Source organism: Pseudophryne corroboree, chromosome 7 (genome assembly GCF_028390025.1).
Source record: "Pseudophryne corroboree isolate aPseCor3 chromosome 7, aPseCor3.hap2, whole genome shotgun sequence".
Lineage (NCBI taxonomy): Eukaryota > Metazoa > Chordata > Amphibia > Anura > Myobatrachidae > Pseudophryne > Pseudophryne corroboree.
In genome coordinates, this window is record NC_086450.1 from 410,808,825 (window position 1) to 410,827,432 (window position 18,608).

General features: G+C 48.8%; 2 protein-coding genes across 2 annotated transcripts in view; one reads left to right on the forward strand and one right to left on the reverse strand.

Moving 5' to 3' along the window:
- The window catches only part of MCRIP2 (MAPK regulated corepressor interacting protein 2), a 121,886-nt gene extending 114,041 nt beyond the window's left edge, over positions 1-7,845 (reverse strand). Inside the window, exon 1 of the mRNA XM_063934694.1 lies at positions 7,752-7,845. Within this exon, the coding sequence (XP_063790764.1) occupies positions 7,752-7,830 (79 nt within the window). The 5' untranslated portion in view covers positions 7,831-7,845. The remainder of the gene's footprint in view (positions 1-7,751) is intronic.
- METTL26 (methyltransferase like 26) overlaps positions 1-18,608 on the forward strand; it is a 45,550-nt gene that overhangs the window by 5,788 nt on the left and 21,154 nt on the right. The window contains exons 2-4 of the mRNA XM_063934692.1: positions 3,138-3,297; positions 5,625-5,684; positions 13,872-13,939. Of these exons, the coding sequence (XP_063790762.1) occupies positions 3,138-3,297; positions 5,625-5,684; positions 13,872-13,939 (288 nt within the window). The remainder of the gene's footprint in view (positions 1-3,137; positions 3,298-5,624; positions 5,685-13,871; positions 13,940-18,608) is intronic.

Consider the following 18,608-nt stretch of genomic DNA (forward strand, 5'->3'; position numbering starts at 1 on the left):
GACAGCACGGATGGATTCTAAATATTCCAAAATCGCAGCTGATTCCGACGACACGTCTGCTGTTCCTAGGGATGATTCTGGACACAGTACAGAAAAAGGTGTTTCTCCCGGAAGAGAAAGCCAGGGAGTTATCTGACCTAGTAAGGAAACTCCTAAGACCAGGCCAGGTGTCAGTGCATCAGTGCACAAGGGTCCTGGGAAAGATGGTGGCTTCTTACGAAGCTATTCCATTCGGCAGATTCCACGCAAGAACTTTTCAGTTGGATCTGCTAGACAAATGGTCCGGATCGCATCTTCAAATGCATCAGCGGATAACCCTGTCTCCAAGGACAAGGGTGTCTCTCCTGTGGTGGTTACAGAGTGCTCATCTCCTAGAGGGCCGCAGATTCGGCATTCAGGATTGGGTCCTGGTGACCACGGATGCCAGCCTGAGAGGCTGGGGAGCAGTCACACAGGGAAAAAATTTCCAGGGCTTGTGGTCAAGCATGGAAACGTCACTTCACATAAATATCCTGGAACTAAGGGCCATTTACAATGCCCTAAGTCAGGCAAGGCCTCTGCTTCAGGGTCAGCCAGTATTGATCCAGTCGGACAACATCACGGCAGTCGCCCACGTAAACAGACAGGGCGGCACAAGAAGCAGGAGGGCAATGACGGAAGTGGCAAGGATTCTTCGCTGGGCGGAAAATCATGTGATAGCACTGTCAGCAGTGTTCATTCCGGGAGTGGACAACTGGGAAGCAGACTTCCTCAGCAGACACGATCTTCACCCGGGGGAGTGGGGACTTCACCCAGAAGTCTTCCACATGATTGTAAACCGTTGGGAAAAACCAAAGGTGGACATGATGGCGTCTCGCCTCAACAAAAAACTGGACAGATATTGTTCCAGGTCAAGGGACCCTCAGGCAATAGCTGTGGACGCTCTGGTAACACCGTGGGTGTACCGGTCAGTGTATGTGTTCCCTCCTCTTCCTCTCATACCAAAAGTACTGAGAATCATAAGAAGGAGAGGAGTAAAGACTATACTCGTGGCTCCGGATTGGCCAAGAAGGACTTGGTACCCGGAAATTCAAGAGATGCTCACGGAAGACCCGTGGCCTCTACCTCTAAGACAGGACCTGCTCCAGCAGGGACCATGTCTGTTCCAAGACTTACCGCGGCTGCGTTTGACGGCATGGCGGTTGAACGCCGGATCCTGAAGGAAAAAGGCATTCCGGATGAAGTCATCCCTACCCTGATCAAAGCCAGGAAGGATGTAACCGTACAACATTATCACCGTATTTGGCGTAAATATGTTGCGTGGTGCGAGGCCAGGAAGGCCCCTACGGAGGATTTTCAACTGGGTCGATTCCTGCATTTCCTGCAAACAGGACTGTCTATGGGCCTCAAATTAGGGTCCATTAAGGTTCAAATTTCGGCCCTGTCGATATTCTTCCAAAAAGAACTAGCTTCTGTACCTGAAGTTCAGACGTTTGTCAAGGGAGTACTGCATATACAGCCTCCTTTTGTGCCTCCAGTGGCACCTTTGGGATCTCAATGTAGTGTTGGGATTCCTAAAATCACATTGGTTTGAACCACTCACCACTGTGGACTTGAAATATCTCACTTGGAAAGTGGTAATGCTGTTAGCCCTGGCTTCAGCCAGGCGTGTATCAGAATTGGCGGCTTTATCCTATAAAAGCCCTTACCTAATTTTTCATACGGACAGGGCAGAATTGAGGACTCGTCCTCAATTTCTCCCTAAGGTGGTTTCAGCATTTCACTTAAACCAACCTATCGTGGTGCCTGCGGCTACTAGGGACTTGGAGGATTCCAAGTTGCTGGACGTAGTCAGGGCCCTGAAAATATATGTTTCCAGGACGGCTGGAGTCAGAAAATCTGACTCGCTGTTTATCCTGTATGCACCCAACAAGCTGGGTGCTCCTGCTTCTAAGCAGACGATTGCTCGTTGGATTTGTAGTACAATTCAGCTTGCACATTCTGTGGCAGGCCTGCCACAGCCAAAATCTGTAAAAGCCCATTCCACACGGAAAGTGGGCTCATCTTGGGCGGCTGCCCGAGGGGTCTCGGCTTTACAACTTTGCCGAGCAGCTACTTGGTCAGGGGCAAACACGTTTGCTAAATTCTACAAATTTGATACCCTGGCTGAGGAGGACCTGGAGTTCTCTCATTCGGTGCTGCAGAGTCATCCGCACTCTCCCGCCCGTTTGGGAGCTTTGGTATAATCCCCATGGTCCTTTCGGAGTCCCCAGCATCCACTAGGACGTTAGAGAAAATAAGAATTTACTTACCGATAATTCTATTTCTCATAGTCCGTAGTGGATGCTGGGCGCCCATCCCAAGTGCGGATTGTCTGCATTACTTGTACATAGTTATTGTTACAAAAATCGGGTTATTGTTGTTGTGAGCCATCTTTTCAGAGGCTCCTTCTGTTATCATGCTGTTAACTGGGTTCAGATCACAAGTTGTACGGTGTGATTGGTGTGGCTGGTAATGAGTCTTACCCGGGATTCAAAATCCTTCCTTATTGTGTACGCTCGTCCGGGCACAGTATCCTAACTGAGGCTTGGAGGAGGGTCATAGGGGGAGGAGCCAGTGCACACCAGCTAGTCCTAAAGCTTTTACTTTGTGCCCAGTCTCCTGCGGAGCCGCTATTCCCCATGGTCCTTTCGGAGTCCCCAGCATCCACTACGGACTATGAGAAATAGAATTATCGGTAAGTAAATTCTTATTTTTTTACCGGGATGAATTACCGGGTCAGGCGACCCGCTAATTCACCAAAGGACCTTTCACATCGCACACGGACCCGTTTCGACACGGCAATTTTTAGTGCGATGTGAAAGGGGTAGTAGTGTCATTAACCAGTTCATAGTATTCTTTCTTTATCAGTGATAAAAAGGATGTGTAACCGGTGAGGTGCATTCAAATGTAATTTGCTAATTATCAGAGTAGTATGTCAAGTAAAAGGGCTTTGGAAACTAGAACTATGAAGTTTGGATTGTTCAAGTTTATAGTGTGTTGTGTTTAGTAATTGCACTGGGTTAATTGGCACCCCTGGTGTATACTCAGTATATGAAGAATAAATACTGTGGCATGAATGTGCCTGTGAGCTTGTCTGCCTTGTCACTCCCCCACAGTATCTCTGAATATATCCAGAAAGGGTCTCTTGTAAACATGGAGCAGCCCCGTACACTGGACGCCTCTCAGAGCTGGAAGACCTGGGGCCTGGTTCCTTCCTCGCTGCAAATGGTTGTCTGCATCAACATGATACATATCTCTGAGCCCAGCTGTACCCAGGTCACAAACGTTTAATTTGCTATTTTTTATTCGCACCATCCATTGCTAGTGGCAGATTCAATTACTTGCAGGCTGTATCATGCGGTCCGACCTCCCGGATAGAGGGGGTCATTCCTAGTTGATCGCTCGCTAGCAACTGTTTGCAGCAATGCGCAGGCGCATCGTACGGGTACAAAGAGGATCGTGCTGGGCAGTGGATTTAACGAAGAATCCATTCGCACAGCCGATCGCAAGGTGATTGACAGGAAGAAGGCGTTTGTGGGTGTCAACTGACCGTTTTCTGGGAGTGTTTGGAAAAACGTAGGCGTGTCCAAGCGTTTACAGGGCGGGTGTCTGACGTCAATTCCGGGACCAAAAAGTCTGAAGTGATCGCAGCGGCTGAGTAAGTCCAGAGCTACTCAGAAACTGCAACAAACTTTTTTTGTACCGCTCGGCTGCAAAAGCGTTTGCACACTTGCAAAGCGAAAATACACTCCCCCATAGGTGGCGACTATTTGTTCGCACCGCTGCAAAAAGTTGCTAGCGAGCGATCAACTCGGAATGATCTCCAGAGCGACTAGAGCTATACAGTTGCAGAAACGCAAGCAGCCCAGATGCAGCAGTTAACGCTTATTTCTGCTCATTCTTTACCGAGTTCTAAACAGAAGTTTGAATCTGTCTGTTAGCGCTCTTTGTGGGAGAATGATCAACTCTCCCCCCCCCCCAAGCATGCAGCAGGTGTATCAATGAGGACTGTAAACTGTCTGACTCCTAACTTCTGTTCCTGTATCCATGCGTAGTTCCTAAATATAGAAAACCAGCAACATCCCACATTTTTTCAATATATTGGCCAAGTGGGAATCTTTATTGACACAAATCTGTTCAGTGCTCAGACATTTGTTCCTGTAGTCCCTGCATTACGTTGCAACATGTAATCGCTCATCATACAAGAGTGCCCTTATCGTAACACCAGGGTATGCAGTTGGGGTGTGGTTCATCAAATCGACAGTGACTAGGTCGACAATGTTTAGGTCGACCACTATAGGTCGACAGTCACTAGGTCGACATGGATGGAAGGTCGACAGGGTTTCTAGGTCGACATGTGCTAGGTCGACAGGTCTAAAGGTCGACATGAGGATTTATTTATTTTTGGTGTCGTTTTCTTCGTAGAGTGACCGGGATCCCAAATTAGTGCACCGCGTCCCCTCGCATGGCTCGCTTCGCTCGCCATGCTTCGGGCATGGTGCCTTCGCTCCGCTACCCCTTCGCTCGGCACACTTTACCGTTCCAATCGTAGTCCACGTGGATCGTTAAGTATGAAAAAATGCAAAAAAAGAAAAAAAAATGTGAAAAACTCATGTCGACCTTTAGACCTGTCGACCTAGCACATGTCGACCTAGAAACCCTGTCGACCTTCCATCCATGTCGACATAGTGACTGTCGACCTATAGTGGTCGACCTAAACATTGTCGACCTAGACACTGTCGATCTTCAGACCGGATCCCATGCAGTTGTCCGTAGGGCCTTGTCCATTATATTACAGTTAGCTGTATACCTCGTTGTGTCAGCCTCCTAATTGCAGTGTTCTTGGGGGTAATTCTGAATTGATCGCAGCAGGAAGTTTGTTAGCAGTTGGGCAAAACCATGTGCACTGCAGGGGGGGCAGATATAACATGTGCAGAGAGAGTTAGATTTGGGTGGGGTGTATTCAATCTGCAATCTAAATTGCAGTGTAAAAATAAAGCAGCCAGTATTTACCCTGCACAGAAACAAAATAACCCACTCAAACCTAACTGTCTCTGCACATGTTATATCTGCCCCCCCTGCAGTGCACATGGTTTTGCCCAACTGCTAACAAAAATCCTGCTGCGATCAACTCAGAATTACCCCCCTTATTCCTGTACAATTGTTCTTATTTTACCAGCTAATTATATCCGTGACGGGCAAATCCCAGTAGCCAGGTAGCGCTCGCCATAGGTTTTATTCCAACTCCGTGTGTGTCGGGATTCGTCATGCAGCATTGAGATCGCACGGGTTTCCGGCGTCGGCATGGTGACCGCCAGGATCCCGAGCACCGGTCACATGACCGCATCCCGTTTTGTAGTGCTAGATTTATGGTTCCAGTTAGATACTGTCATTGTTCGATACAACTGGTATCTCATTTCATGCTCCATTATGTGTATGGCCTTGCACTTTGACATTAAATTACTGTTTTATTATTTTATTCTATTCCCTCGTTATTCAGTTTTACTGCACCGATACTTTGCCTCCATACATACATATGTACCTGATTATTCCCTTTTACTGTAGCAGTTATCTGTCCTCACTACCTTTATTTCTGCCAACAGGGTCTGTTTAATGGTGCTGGGCAGGTTCTACAGCGAGGCGGCGTGCTCCTCACCTATGGGGTAAGACGGCCCTTCCTAGCCCTAAATTCTGTCTATGCAGCAATCAGACTCCTCATCTATGTATAATAGACTGGCAGCCAGTATGTGTTCCTATAGGGATTTTCAGGGTTCGGGATGCAGGCGGAGGTATTGTGAGACCGCCGGTCACATAACTACATCCCGTTCCTATATGGTCTCTCTATGGGTTAACGGGGAAGTTCTGTCTATTACTAAAAAGTAGTTTTTCCAGATTTAGTACATCCTAGCATCAACAACTTGTAACCAGATTTGTACAACAGGTTTACACGTATTTCCAAACCATTATGACCATTTTGATATGTTTGGTGGTTAAGGTGAAATTCACAAATATTCTAAAGTTACTTACACTAACCTTAAATTATGTGTTTTCAAGATACTGCAAATCCTTCAAGTCCGCCTCCCCCCCTCCCCCCTAATATGTTTGATGACAACGTATGACAGTGGTTTTCTGTAGAGTCAAAAAAAGGGGAAGAGAAAGTTGACTCTTGTTTGGGCGCACTCTTGAAAATGTTTTGTTGTCTCTAAATCTTTTGACTCAGGGCGCACCGCCATATGGACTTATAGCAAATATTTAATACTTACATTTATTGTCCACTTCTGGCTTATTCACTATTTCTCTAACGTCCTAGAGGATGCTGGGGACTCCGTAAGGACCATGGGGAATAGACGGGCTCCGCAGGAGATAGGGCACTTTAAGAAAGCTTTGGATTCTGGGTGTGCACTGGCTCCTCCCTCTATGTCCCTCCTCCAGACCTCTGTTTTACACTGTGCCCAGAGCAAGATGGGTGCACTGCAGGGAGCTCCCCGGAGTTCTCTGCCTAGGAAGCATTTTTGTTAGGATTTTTTCTACATTTTTACAGGGAGCACTGCTGGCAACAGGCTCCCTGCATCGAGGGACTGAGGAGAGAGGGGCAGACCTACTTAATTGATAGGCTCTGCTTCATCGGCTACTGGACACCATTAGCTCCAGAGGGGGTGAACGCAGGTTCTTACTGGGCGTCCACCCCCAGAGCCGCGCCGCCGTTCTCCTCACAGAGCCAGAAGAAACAAAGTCAGAAGACGTCTCAGGCGGCAGAAGCCTTCAGAGCTTCACTGAGGTAACGCACAGCACTGCAGCTGTGCGCCATTGCTCCCATACACCTCACACACTCCGGTCACTGTAAGGGTGCAGGGCGCAGGGGGGGCGCCCTGGGCAGCAATATAACACCTCTCTTATGGCAAAAGACAATATACATGTACAGGTGGGCACTGTACATGTATATAAAAGAGCCCCCGCCATTTTTTAATAACTTTGAGCGGGACTGAAGCCCGCCGCCGAGGGGGCGGGGTTTCTCCCTCAGCACTCACCAGCGCCATTTTCTCTCCACAGCACCGCTGAGAGGAAGCTCCCCGGACTCTCCCCTGCCTACACACGGTGAAGGGGTGTTTAAGAGTAGGGGGGGCACATAATTGGCGGATAACATATTATACAGTGCGGCTGGGGAAAAACATTTTGTGTTGGTCTCCAGGGTCATTGCGCTGGGGTGTGTGCTGGCATACTCTCTCTCTGTCTCTCCAAAGGGCCTTAAAGGGGATACTGTCTTCAAAAAAGAGTTTCCCTGTGAGTGTGTGTGTAGTGTGTCGGTACGCGTGTGTCGACATGTTTGACGAGGAAGGCTCGCTTAATGTGGAGGGGGAGTGCTTGAATGTCATATCGCCGTCGGCAGCGCCGACACAGGAATGGATGGATATGCAAATGTCAATCTATTGCATAAAAGGTTAGACAAGGCAGAAGCTAGGGATCAGTCAGGTAGCCAGACCATGCCTGTCCCTGTGGCGCCAGGACCTTCGGGGCCTCAGAAGCGCACCATATCCCAGATCGATGACACAGATACTGACACGGATACTGACTCTAGGGTCGACTATGAAGATGCAAAATTACAGCCGAAGGTGGCAAAAGGTATTCGGTACATGATTATTGCCATTAAAGAGGTTTTGCATATTACTGAGGAAACCCCTGTCCCTGACACGAGGGTGTCACGATCTAGGTAATTCCTTATCAGTATTTACCTTCCAAATGCCTCCTGAGACTGTCCCAGTGTTCCAAACCTGGATTCCACCTGCACTGTCTGTGTGCAGCACGCTGCATCTCATTGTTTCAAATCTCTTTACTGTGATTCTGGCAGCTTCATGGTTAAAGCTCACATTCAAGTTACAAACAATCTTTCCCTCCAAAAGCTACCATGGGCGCAGCCATGTTTTCCTAACCACATGTTACCTTTCAGCCTATCAGCTGCACTCTGCTCCCAGCCTGATTACACAGCAGCTGCACTCTGGTCTCTGGTTAATCAGCCAGCCAATCCCTGCTTCCCAGCAGGTATAAATATCCTGTTCCTGGGGTGGAAAGATGTCAGTGCTTCAATTGTCTTCAGTGATTCCAGTGTGCAGTTCTCCCATGGACTTTCTCTGCAGTACAGCCTGACTCCCTGGTGATTATACTCTGCAGTGTAACCCGACACTCCAGTGATTAACCCTCTACAGTCTACCCTGATTCACCTGTGTCTGAACTCCGGCTTCCCAGCAGCCATTTCCAGCGATCCCCAGCATCACTTCATGCTTCACCTGTGCTTCTAAGTACAATAGTGCATTTCTATCTGCGAACCCCAGCTTCACTCAAAGCTTACCAGCGATCCCAAAGTAACCAGCGGTGTTCCGTCATCGATCCCAAGTATTTCTCTGAACTGTGTTTCCTATTACCAGTACCAAGTCATCAGTATTCCTCTGAACTGTATTTAATAAAACCTTTGAACTTTCCCTTGTTGTCGTGGTCACGCCTTCGGGCATTTGTTCTAAAGGTTCCCTGCATGTCCAAGAACCCTGTACTGCCTCCTAGGTACACATATACCTCAGCCCCTACAACTGAGGCTTCCCCCTGGTTAGCACCAGCCCTCAGTTGTGACAGAGGGTACACATGTATAAAGGGAAAAAGCCTGAGGTCACCTTTCCGTCCTCATTTGAGCTGAGCGAATTGTGCGAAAAGGCTTGGGAATCTCCAGATAGGAGACCACAAGTTCCCAAAAGGATTCTTATGGCGTATCCTTTTCCACAAACGGATAGGATACGATGGGAATCTTCGCCTAAAGTAGACAAGGCGCTGACACGCTTATCCAAAAAGGTGGCACTGCCTTCGCAGGATACGGCTTCCCTCAAGGATCCTGCTGATCGCAGACAGGAAATTACCATGAAGCACATTTACACTCATTCCGGTACTATTGTTAGACCGGCTATGGCGTCGGCCTGGGTTTGTAGTGCTGTCGTGGCATGGGCAGATTCCTTATCTACGGAGCTTGACACCTTAGATAGGGATGCCATTTTAATGACCATAGAGCATATCAGGGAGGCTGCCTTGTATATGAGAGATGCTCAAAGAGACATTTGTTTACTAAGCTCCAGAATAAACGCTATGTCTATTTCTGCTAGGCGGCTCTTGTGGACCCGACAGTGGACGGGAGACGCCGATTCAAAGCGGCATATGGAGTCCTTGCCTTACAAGGGGGAGGAGTTGTTTGGAGACGGCCTCTCGGACCTAGTCTCTACTGCTACGGCTGGTAAGTCAAATTTCTTACCTTATGTCCCCCCGCAGCATACAAAAAAGGCACCTAATTATCAAATGCAGTCCTTTCGTTCCAATAAGATCAAGAAGGTACAGGGATCGTCCTTTGTTGCCAGAGGAAAAGGCAAGGGAAAAAGGCTGCACACAGCTAGTTCCCAGGAGCAGAAGTCCTCCCCTGCATCTGCAAAGTCCTCCGCATGACGCTGGGGCTTCCCGAGGGTAGGCAGATCTAGTGGGGGCTCGTATTCGGTTTTTCAGCCACGTCTGGGTTCGCTCGCATGTGGATTCCTGGGCATTAGAGATTGTTTCTCAGGGATACAGGCTGGAATTCGAAGACTTGCCTCCTCGCCGGTTTTTCAAATCGGCTCTGCCGGCTTCCCCGTCAGAGAGTGAGCTAGTGTTGGCAGCAATCCAAAAATTGTATATTCAACAGGTGATTATCACAGTTCCTCATCTCCAGCAAGGAGAGGGATATTACTCAACCCTGTTTGTGGTCCCGAAACCAGACGGTTCGGTCAGACCCATTTTAAATCTAAAATCCCTGAACCTGTACTTGAAGAGGTTCAAGTTCAAATTGGAATCACTCAGGGCGGTCATCGCCAGCCTGGAGGGGGGGGGGGGGATTGGATGGTGTCCCTGGACATAAAGGATGCTTACCTTCATGTTCCGATATTCCCCCTTCACCAGGCGTTCCTGAGATTTGCAGTGCAGGACTGTCACTACCAATTTCAGACGTTGCCGTTTGGGCTTTCCACGGCCCCGAGAATTTTCACCAAGGTAATGGCAGAAATGATGGTGCTCCTGCGCAGGCAGGATGTCACAATTATCCCATACTTGGACGATCTCCTCATAAAGGCGAGATCTCGGGAGAAGTTGCTGGACAGCGTGTCTCTGTCCATGAAGACGTTGCAGTTACACGGCTGGATTCTCAATATACCGAAGTCCCAGCTAGTCCCTACAACGCGTCTGACCTTTTTGGGCCTGATTCTGGACACAGACCAGAAAAAGGTTTTTCTTCCGATCGAAAAGGTTCAGGAGCTCATAGCCCTGGTCAGGAACCTATTAAAGCCAAAAAAGGTTTCAGTGCATCATTGCACATGGGTTCTGGGGAAGATGATAGCTTCATACGAGGCCATCCCCTTCGGCAGGTTCCATGCGAGGACTTTTCAATGGGACCTCTTGGACAAGTGGTCAGGGTCCCATTTACAAATGCATCAAAGGATCCCCCTGTCTCCCAGGACCAGGGTATCTCTCATGTGGTGGCTGCAGAGTGCTCACCTACTAGAGGGTCGCAGATTCGGCATTCAGGACTGGGTCCTGGTGACCATGGACGCAAGCCTCCGTGGCTGGGGAGCAGTCACACTGGTAAGAAATTTCCAAGGTCTCTGGTCAAATCTAGAGACTTGTCTCCACATCAACGTCCTGGAGTTGAGGGCCATATACAACGCCCTGCATCAAGCGGAGGAATTGCTTCGGGAAAAACTGGTTCTGATTCAGTCAGACAATGTCACGGCATTGGCTCATGTAAACCGCCAAGGCGGAACGCGAAGCAGAGTGGCCATGGCAGAAGCGACCAGGATTCTACGCTGGGCGGAAGGCCATGTAAGCGCACTATCAGCAGTGTTCATCCCGGGGGTGGACAACTGGGAGGCGGATTTCTTCAGCAGGCACGACCTGCATCCGGGAGAGTGGGGACTTCATCAAGAAGTCTTCGCACAGATCACGGGTCGGTGGGGGCTGCCTCAAATAGACATGATGGCGTCCCGTCTCAACAAAAAGCTAAAGCGATATTGCGCCAGGTCAAGGGACCCTCAGGCGGTAGCGGTAGACGCTCTGGTGTCACCTTGGGTGTTCAGATCGGTCTATGTGTTTCCTCCTCTTCCTTCCATACCCAAGGTGTTGAGAATAAGCAGGGTCAGAACAATCCTCATTGTTCCAGATTGGCCACGGAGGACTTGGTATCCGGAGCTGCAAGAGTTGCTCACAGAAGATCCGTGGCCTCTTCCTCTAAGGCAGGACCTGCTGCAGCAGGGGCCCTGTCTGTTCCAAGACTTACCGTGGCTGCGTTTGACGGCATGGCGGTTGAACGCCGGATCCTAGCGGAAAAAGGGATTCCGGAGGAGGTCATTCCTACCCTGATCAAGGTTAGGAAAGACGTGACGTTGAAACATTATCACCGTATATGACGAAAATATGTTTCTTGGTGTGAGGCCAGAGCTGCTCCTACGGAGGAGTTCCAGTTGGGCCGTCTGCTTCACTTCCTTCAAACGGGAGTGAATTTGGGCCTAAAATTAGGGTCCATAAAGGTTCAAATTTCGGCCTTATCCATTTTCTTTCAAAGAGAATTGGCTTCTCTTCCTGAAGTACAGACTTTTGTGAAGGGCGTGCTGCATATTCAGCCTCCCTTTGTACCTCCGGTGGCGCCTTGGGACCTAAACGTGGTATTAAGTTTCCTCAAGTCACCTTGGTTTGAACCACTCAAAACAGTGGAGTTGAAATACCTCACTTGGAAAAGTGGTCATGTTGTTAGCCTTAGCTTCTGCAAGGCGGGTTTCGGAATTGGCGGCTTTATCATATAAAAGCCTATACCTGATTTTTCACGTGGATAGGGCAGAGTTGAGGACTCCTCCTCAATTTCTGCCTAAGGTGGTCTCATCTTTTCATATGAACCAACCTATTGTCATGCCTGTGGCTACACGGGACTTGGAGGATTCAGAGTTCCTGGATGTGGTCCGGGCTTTGAAGATTTATGTGACCAGAACAGCTAGGATCAGGAAGACCGAAGCTCTGTTTGTTCTGTATGCGGCCAACAAGGTTGGCGCTCCTGCTTCAAAGCAGACTATTGCTCGCTGGATCTGTTACACGATTCAGCAGGCGCATTCTTCGGCAGGATTGCCATTGCCTAAATCGGTTAAGGCCCATTCCACTAGGAAGGTGGGCTCCTCTTGGGCGGCTGCCCGGGGGGTCTCGGCACTACAACTGTGCCGAGCTGCTACTTGGTCGGGGTCAAACACCTTTGCAAAGTTCTATAAGTTTGATACCCTGGCTGAGGAGGACCTCCTGTTTGCTCAATCGGTGCTGCAGAGTCATCCGCACTCTCCCGCCCGTTTGGGAGCTTTGGTATAATCCCCATGGTCCTTACGGAGTCCCCAGCATCCTCTAGGACGTTAGAGAAAATAAGATTTTACTTACCGGTAAATCTATTTCTCGTAGTCCGTAGAGGATGCTGGGCGCCCGTCCCAAGTGCGGACTTCTTCTGCAAGACGTGTATATAGTTATTGCTTACATAAGGGTTATGTTATAGTTGATCGGGTTTGAACCGAGGCTATGTTATTGTTCATACTGTTAACTGGGTAGTTTATCACATGTTATACGGTGTGATTGGTGTGGCTGGTATGAATCTTGCCCTTAGATTTACAAAAATCCTTTCCTCGTACTGTTCATCTCCTCTGGGCACAGTTTCTCTAGCTGAGGTCTGGAGGAGGGACATAGAGGGAGGAGCCAGTGCACACCCAGAATCCAAAGCTTTCTTAAAGTGCCCTATCTCCTGCGGAGCCCGTCTATTCCCCATGGTCCTTACGGAGTCCCCAGCATCCTCTACGGACTACGAGAAATAGATTTACCGGTAAGTAAAATCTTGTTTTTTTGTACCTAGAATCTAATGAAGGTCAGTGCAGAATCATAACCCATGCTCCATACAAAGTTTTCTATAGAGTATCAGATTTTTTTTCATAACGCCCCTAGACCAAACGTTTCTTACTGAGAAAAAAAAAAAGTGTTAAATTGTGTTTCTATGTCGTCCTAGGGTCAGCCCTGGTGTGAGGGACAGGATTCACTTGTTTGTCCACATATGTTAGGACTGGAAGCCATAAGTACCGGTTTTGCCAATTGCATTGACCATAAATAATTTGTATTGGTCCTGGACCACCAACTCAGGGCACATCTACAAGTGGCCTGCGGCACCCAGTTTTGGAACCACTGACGTATGGAATTTTCAGATGTAGAGACCACATCCATTTCCTACTTGTTACACTTAGTAAAGGCACAGAGAATGTTTCATTATCACCAGAGATACTGTAACAATATAGTGTATATTTGTTCTTGAAATAAATCGAAGTTTTTGGTTTTGATTTTAAGGAAAAGCAAGTGACATTCAGCAGTTCCAAAAACTAGCGCTTATCCTGAGAGAAATAAACTACTGTTAAATAATCTCCACATCACCTGCATCATGGCTTACATCAGTGGTAGCCAACCCTGGTCCTTGAGAGCTACCAACAGTGCACGTTTTCCAGGTCTCCTCACAGAATCGCAAGTTAAGTGATTAGTTCCACCTGTGGATCTTTTAAAATGTGTCAGTTAGTAATGACTGCATCTGTGCACCTACTAGGTGAGCTGGAAAACGTGAACTGTTGGTAGCTCTCGAGGACCAGGGTTGGCTACCACTGGCTTACATTGTCAGGCCAAGCAGAGTAATCCTAAAGTAAGGCATTTACAGGCTGAATTGAGCTTGATTATCCACTGTAGGCAGAATACAGAATGCCTTAACCATGCATTAATTCTACTTGTTTTCTTCACAGCCATACTCTGTAAATGGCATCCTGACTCCCCAGAGTAATATTGATTTTCACCAGAGTTTGAAAAACAGGTATTAATCAGTGTATATTGTCTGCTATTCCTTTTGATACTTCTTACCATATTCCAGTACTACACGCCCACCTCGCTAATGCCTTACCGTAAATCCCAGTGCTAACCGTCCTTCTGCTACTCCAGTAATACTTCATGCTAGGTCCCAACACTACCATTCTGCTCCTACTCCAATAATACTTCATGCTAGGTCCCAACACTACCATTCTGCTGCTACTCCAATAATACTTCATGCTAGGTCCCAGCACTACCATTCTGCTGCTACTCCAATAATACTTCATGCTAGGTCCCAGCACTACCACTCTGCTGCTACTCCAGTAATACTTCATGCTAGGTCCCAGCCATACCATATCCCAGAGTACCTCAGTGTTTTTTCCGTGCTCAAGTAGCAACAGGCTTGTGTGGCTTAGTCCACAATTATTTTGAATATTTTTATTTTTTTGTTAATATTTTTTCTCTGACGTCCTAGTGGATGCTGGGGACTCCGTAAGGACCATGGGGAATAGATGGCTCCGCAGGAGACTGGGCACATCTAAAGAAAGCTTTAGGACTATCTGGTGTGCACTGGCTCCTCCCCCTATGACCCTCCTCCAAGCCTCAGTTAGATTTCTGTGCCCGGCTGAGCTGGATGCACACTAGGGGCTCTCCTGAGCTCCTAGGAAGAAAGTATATGTTAGGTTTTTTATTTTTAGTGAGACCTGCTGGCAACAGGCTCACTGCACCGAGGGACTAAGGGGAGAAGAAGCGAACCTACCTAAGTAGTGGTAGCTTGGGCTTCTTAGGCTACTGGACACCATTAGCTCCAGAGGGATCGAACACAGGACCAGACCTCGTCGTCCGTTCCCGGAGCCGCGCCTCCGTCCCCCTTACAGAGCCAGAAGCAAGAAGGTGGTCCGGAAAATCGGCGGCTGAAAACTTCTGTCTTCTCCAAGGTAGCGCACAGCACTGCAGCTGTGCGCCATTGCTCCTCATGCACACCACACACTGCGGTCACTGATGGGTGCAGGGCGCTGGGGGGGGGCGCCCTGAGCAGCAATATTAACACCTTGGCTGGCGAACTGACACCATATATAGCCCCAGGGGCTATATAGGTGTTTATTAACCCCTGCCAGAACTTTTACAATAGCGGGAGAAAGCCCGCCGAAAAAGGGGCGGAGCCATCTCCCTCAGCACACTGGCGCCATTTTCCCCTCACAGCTCTGCTGGAGGGATCGCTCCCTGACTCTCCCCTGCAGTCCTGCACTACAGAAAAGGGTTAAAAAGAGAGGGGGGGGCACAAATTAGGCGCAGTATATATATATTATGCAGCTATAAGGGAAAACACTCTCTATAGGTGATATCCCTGTGATATATAGCGCTCTGGTGTGTGCTGGCATACTCTCCCTCTGTCTCCCCAAAGGGCTTTGTGGGGTCCTGTCCTCTGTCAGAGCATTCCCTGTGTGTGTGTCGGTACTGCTGTGTCGACATGTATGATGAGGATAATGATGTGGAGGCGGAGCAAATGCCTGTGAATGGGATGTCACCCCCTGCGGGGTCGACACCGGTGTGGATGGACTTATGGAAGGAATTACGTGACAGTGTCCACTCCTTACATAAAAGGTTTGACGACATAGGACAGCCGGCTGCTCAGCTTGTGCCTGTCCAAGCGTCTCACATGTCATCAGGGGCTCTAAAACGCCCGCTACCTCAGATGGCAGACACAGATGTTGACACGGATACCGACTCCAGTGTCGACGACGATGAGACTAGTGTACCTTCCAATAGGGCCACCCGTTACATGTTTGAGGCAATTAAAAATGTATTACACATTTCTGATAATACCCCAGATACCACAAAAAAGGGTATTATGTTTGGTGACAGAAAACTACCAGTAGTTTTCCTGCATCTGAGGAATTGATATGAGGTGTGTGAGGAAGCGTGGACTTCCCCCGATAAGAAATTGATAATTTCTAAGCAGCGTACCCTTTTCCGCCAGAGGATAGGTCACGTTGGGAAATAACCCCTAGGGTAGATAAAGCGGTTACACGCTTATTAAAAAAGGTGGCACTACCGTCACGGATACGGCCGCCCTGAAGGACCTGCTGATAGAAAGCAGAAAACTACCCTTAAAGCTATATACACACACACAGGCATTATATTGAGACCTGCTATTGCCTCGGCATGGATGTGCAGTGCGGCAGCTGCGTGGTCAGATTCCCTGTCGGATAATATTTATACTATAGATAGGGACAATATTTTGCTGAAAATAGAGCATATAAAAGACTCTGTCTTATACATGCGTGATGCACAGAGGGATATTTGCCGACTGGCATCACTAATAAGCGCTATGTAAAACCATTGCCGCCAGACGGGGGTTATGGACTCGGCAATGGTCGGGCGATACCGATTCAAAACGGCACATGGAAGTTTGCCCTAGAAGGGGGTGGAACTGTTTGGGGATGGTCTTTCAGACCTCGTTTCCACAGCTACGACTGGGAAATCAAAACTTTTGCCACAAGCTACCCCACAGCAAAAGTAAGCACTGTATTATCAGGTACAGTCTCTTCGGCCCCAGAAAAGTAGAGGGCTAGAGGCTCATCTTTTCTGCCAAGAGGAAAAGGTAGAGGGAAAAAGCTGCAGCACACAGCTAGTTCCCGGGAGCGGAAGTCCTCCCCTGCGTCCGGTAAGTCCACAGCATGACACTGGGGCTGCTCAGGCGGACCCGGGTACGGTGGGGGGCCCGTCTCAGAAATTTTCAGCGCACAGTGGGCTCTCTCACAGGTGGATCCCTGGGTTCTTCAAACAGTATCTCAGAGGTACAGGCTGGAATTCGAGACGTCTCCCCCCCGCCGTTTCCTAAAATCTGCCTTACCGGCAACTCCCTCTGCCAGGGAGGCAGTGTTGGTGGCTATCCAAAAAACTGTATTCACAGCAAGTGATTATCAAGGTACCCCTCCTTCAACAGGAAAAGGGTTACTTTTCCCACAATGTTTGTGGTACCGAAACCGGACGGTTCGGTGAGACCCATCTTAAATTTAAAATCCTTGAACACATATAACAAAAGATTCAAGTTCAAGATGGAATCGCTCAGGGCGATTATTGCGTTCCTGGACGAGGGGGATTACAGGGTCTCTCTGGACATCAAGGATACTTACCTGCATGTCCACATTTACCCTCCTCACCAGGAGTACCTCAAGATTGTGGTACCGGACTGTCACTATCAGTTCCAGACGCTGCCGTTTGGATTATCCACGGCACCGAGGGTCTTTACCATGGGTAATGACCGAAATGATGATACTCCTTCGCAAGAAGGGAGTTTTAATTATCCCGTACTTGGACGATCTCCGGATAAAGGCGAGGTCCAAGGAACAGTTGGTAAGGGGGTAGCACTTTCTCGGGAAGTGCTGCAACAGCAGGACTGGATTCTCAATTCAAGTCACAGCTGGTCCCGACGACACGTCTTCTGTTCCTGGGAATGATTCTGGAAACAGACCAGAAAAAAGTGTTTCTTCCAATGGAAAAAGCCGAGGAGTTGTCATCTCTAGTCAGAAACCTCCTAAGACCGGGACAGGTGTCGGTACATCAATGCACACGAGTCCTGGGAAAAATGGTAGCTTCGTACGAAGAAATTCCATTCGGAAAGTTCCACGCAAGGATTTTCCAGTGGGACCTGTTGGACAAATGGTCCGGGTCCCATCTCCAGATACAGCAGCGGATAACCCGGTCGGCAAGAACCAGGGTGTCGCTGCGGTGGTGGCTGCAGAGGGCTCATCTACTAGAGGGCCGCAGATTCGGAATACAGGACTGGGTCCTGGTAAACACGGATGCCAGCCTTCGGGGCTGGGGTGCAGTCACACAGGGAGTAAAATTCCAAGGACTGTGGTCCAAACAGGAGATTTCACTTCACATAAATTTTCTGGAGCTAAGAGCCCTTTACAAGGCCGTAAGCCAAACAAGGCCCCTGCTTCAAAACCAGCCGTACTGATCCAATCAGACAACATCACGGCGCTCGCCCATGTAAACAGGCAGGGCGGCACAAGAAGCAGGAGGGCAATGGCAGAAGCCACAAGGATTCCCCGTTGGGCGGAAAATCATGTGGTAGCACTGGCAGCAGTGTTCATTCCGGGAGTGGACAACTGGGAAGCAGACTTCCGCAGCAGACTCCACCCGGGAGAATAGGGACTTCATCCAGAAGTCTTTCCAAATGCTGGTAAACCGTTGGGAAAGACCACAGGTGGACATGATGGCGTCCCGCCTCAATAAAAAAGATTTTGCGCCAGGTCAAGGGAACCTCAGGCGATCGCTGTGGACGCTCTAGTGACACCGCGGGCATACCAGTCGGTTTATGTGTTCCCTCCTCTCCCTCTCATACCCAAGGTACTGAGGATAATAAGGAAAAGAGGAGTAAGAACTATACTCATTGTTCCGGATTGGCCAAGAAGGGCTTGGTACCTGGAACTTCAGGAGTTGATCTCAGAGGACCCATGGCCTCTGCCACTCAGACAGGATCTGCTGCAGCAGGGGCCCTGTCTGTTCAAAGACTTACCGCGGCTGCATTGACGGCATGGCGGTTGAACACCGGATCCTGAGTGAAAAAGGCATTCCGGAGGAAGTCATTCTTATCCTGATCAAAGCCAGGAAGGATGTCAGCCTGAAGTGCAGACGTTGTAAGGGAGTGCTGCATATTCAGC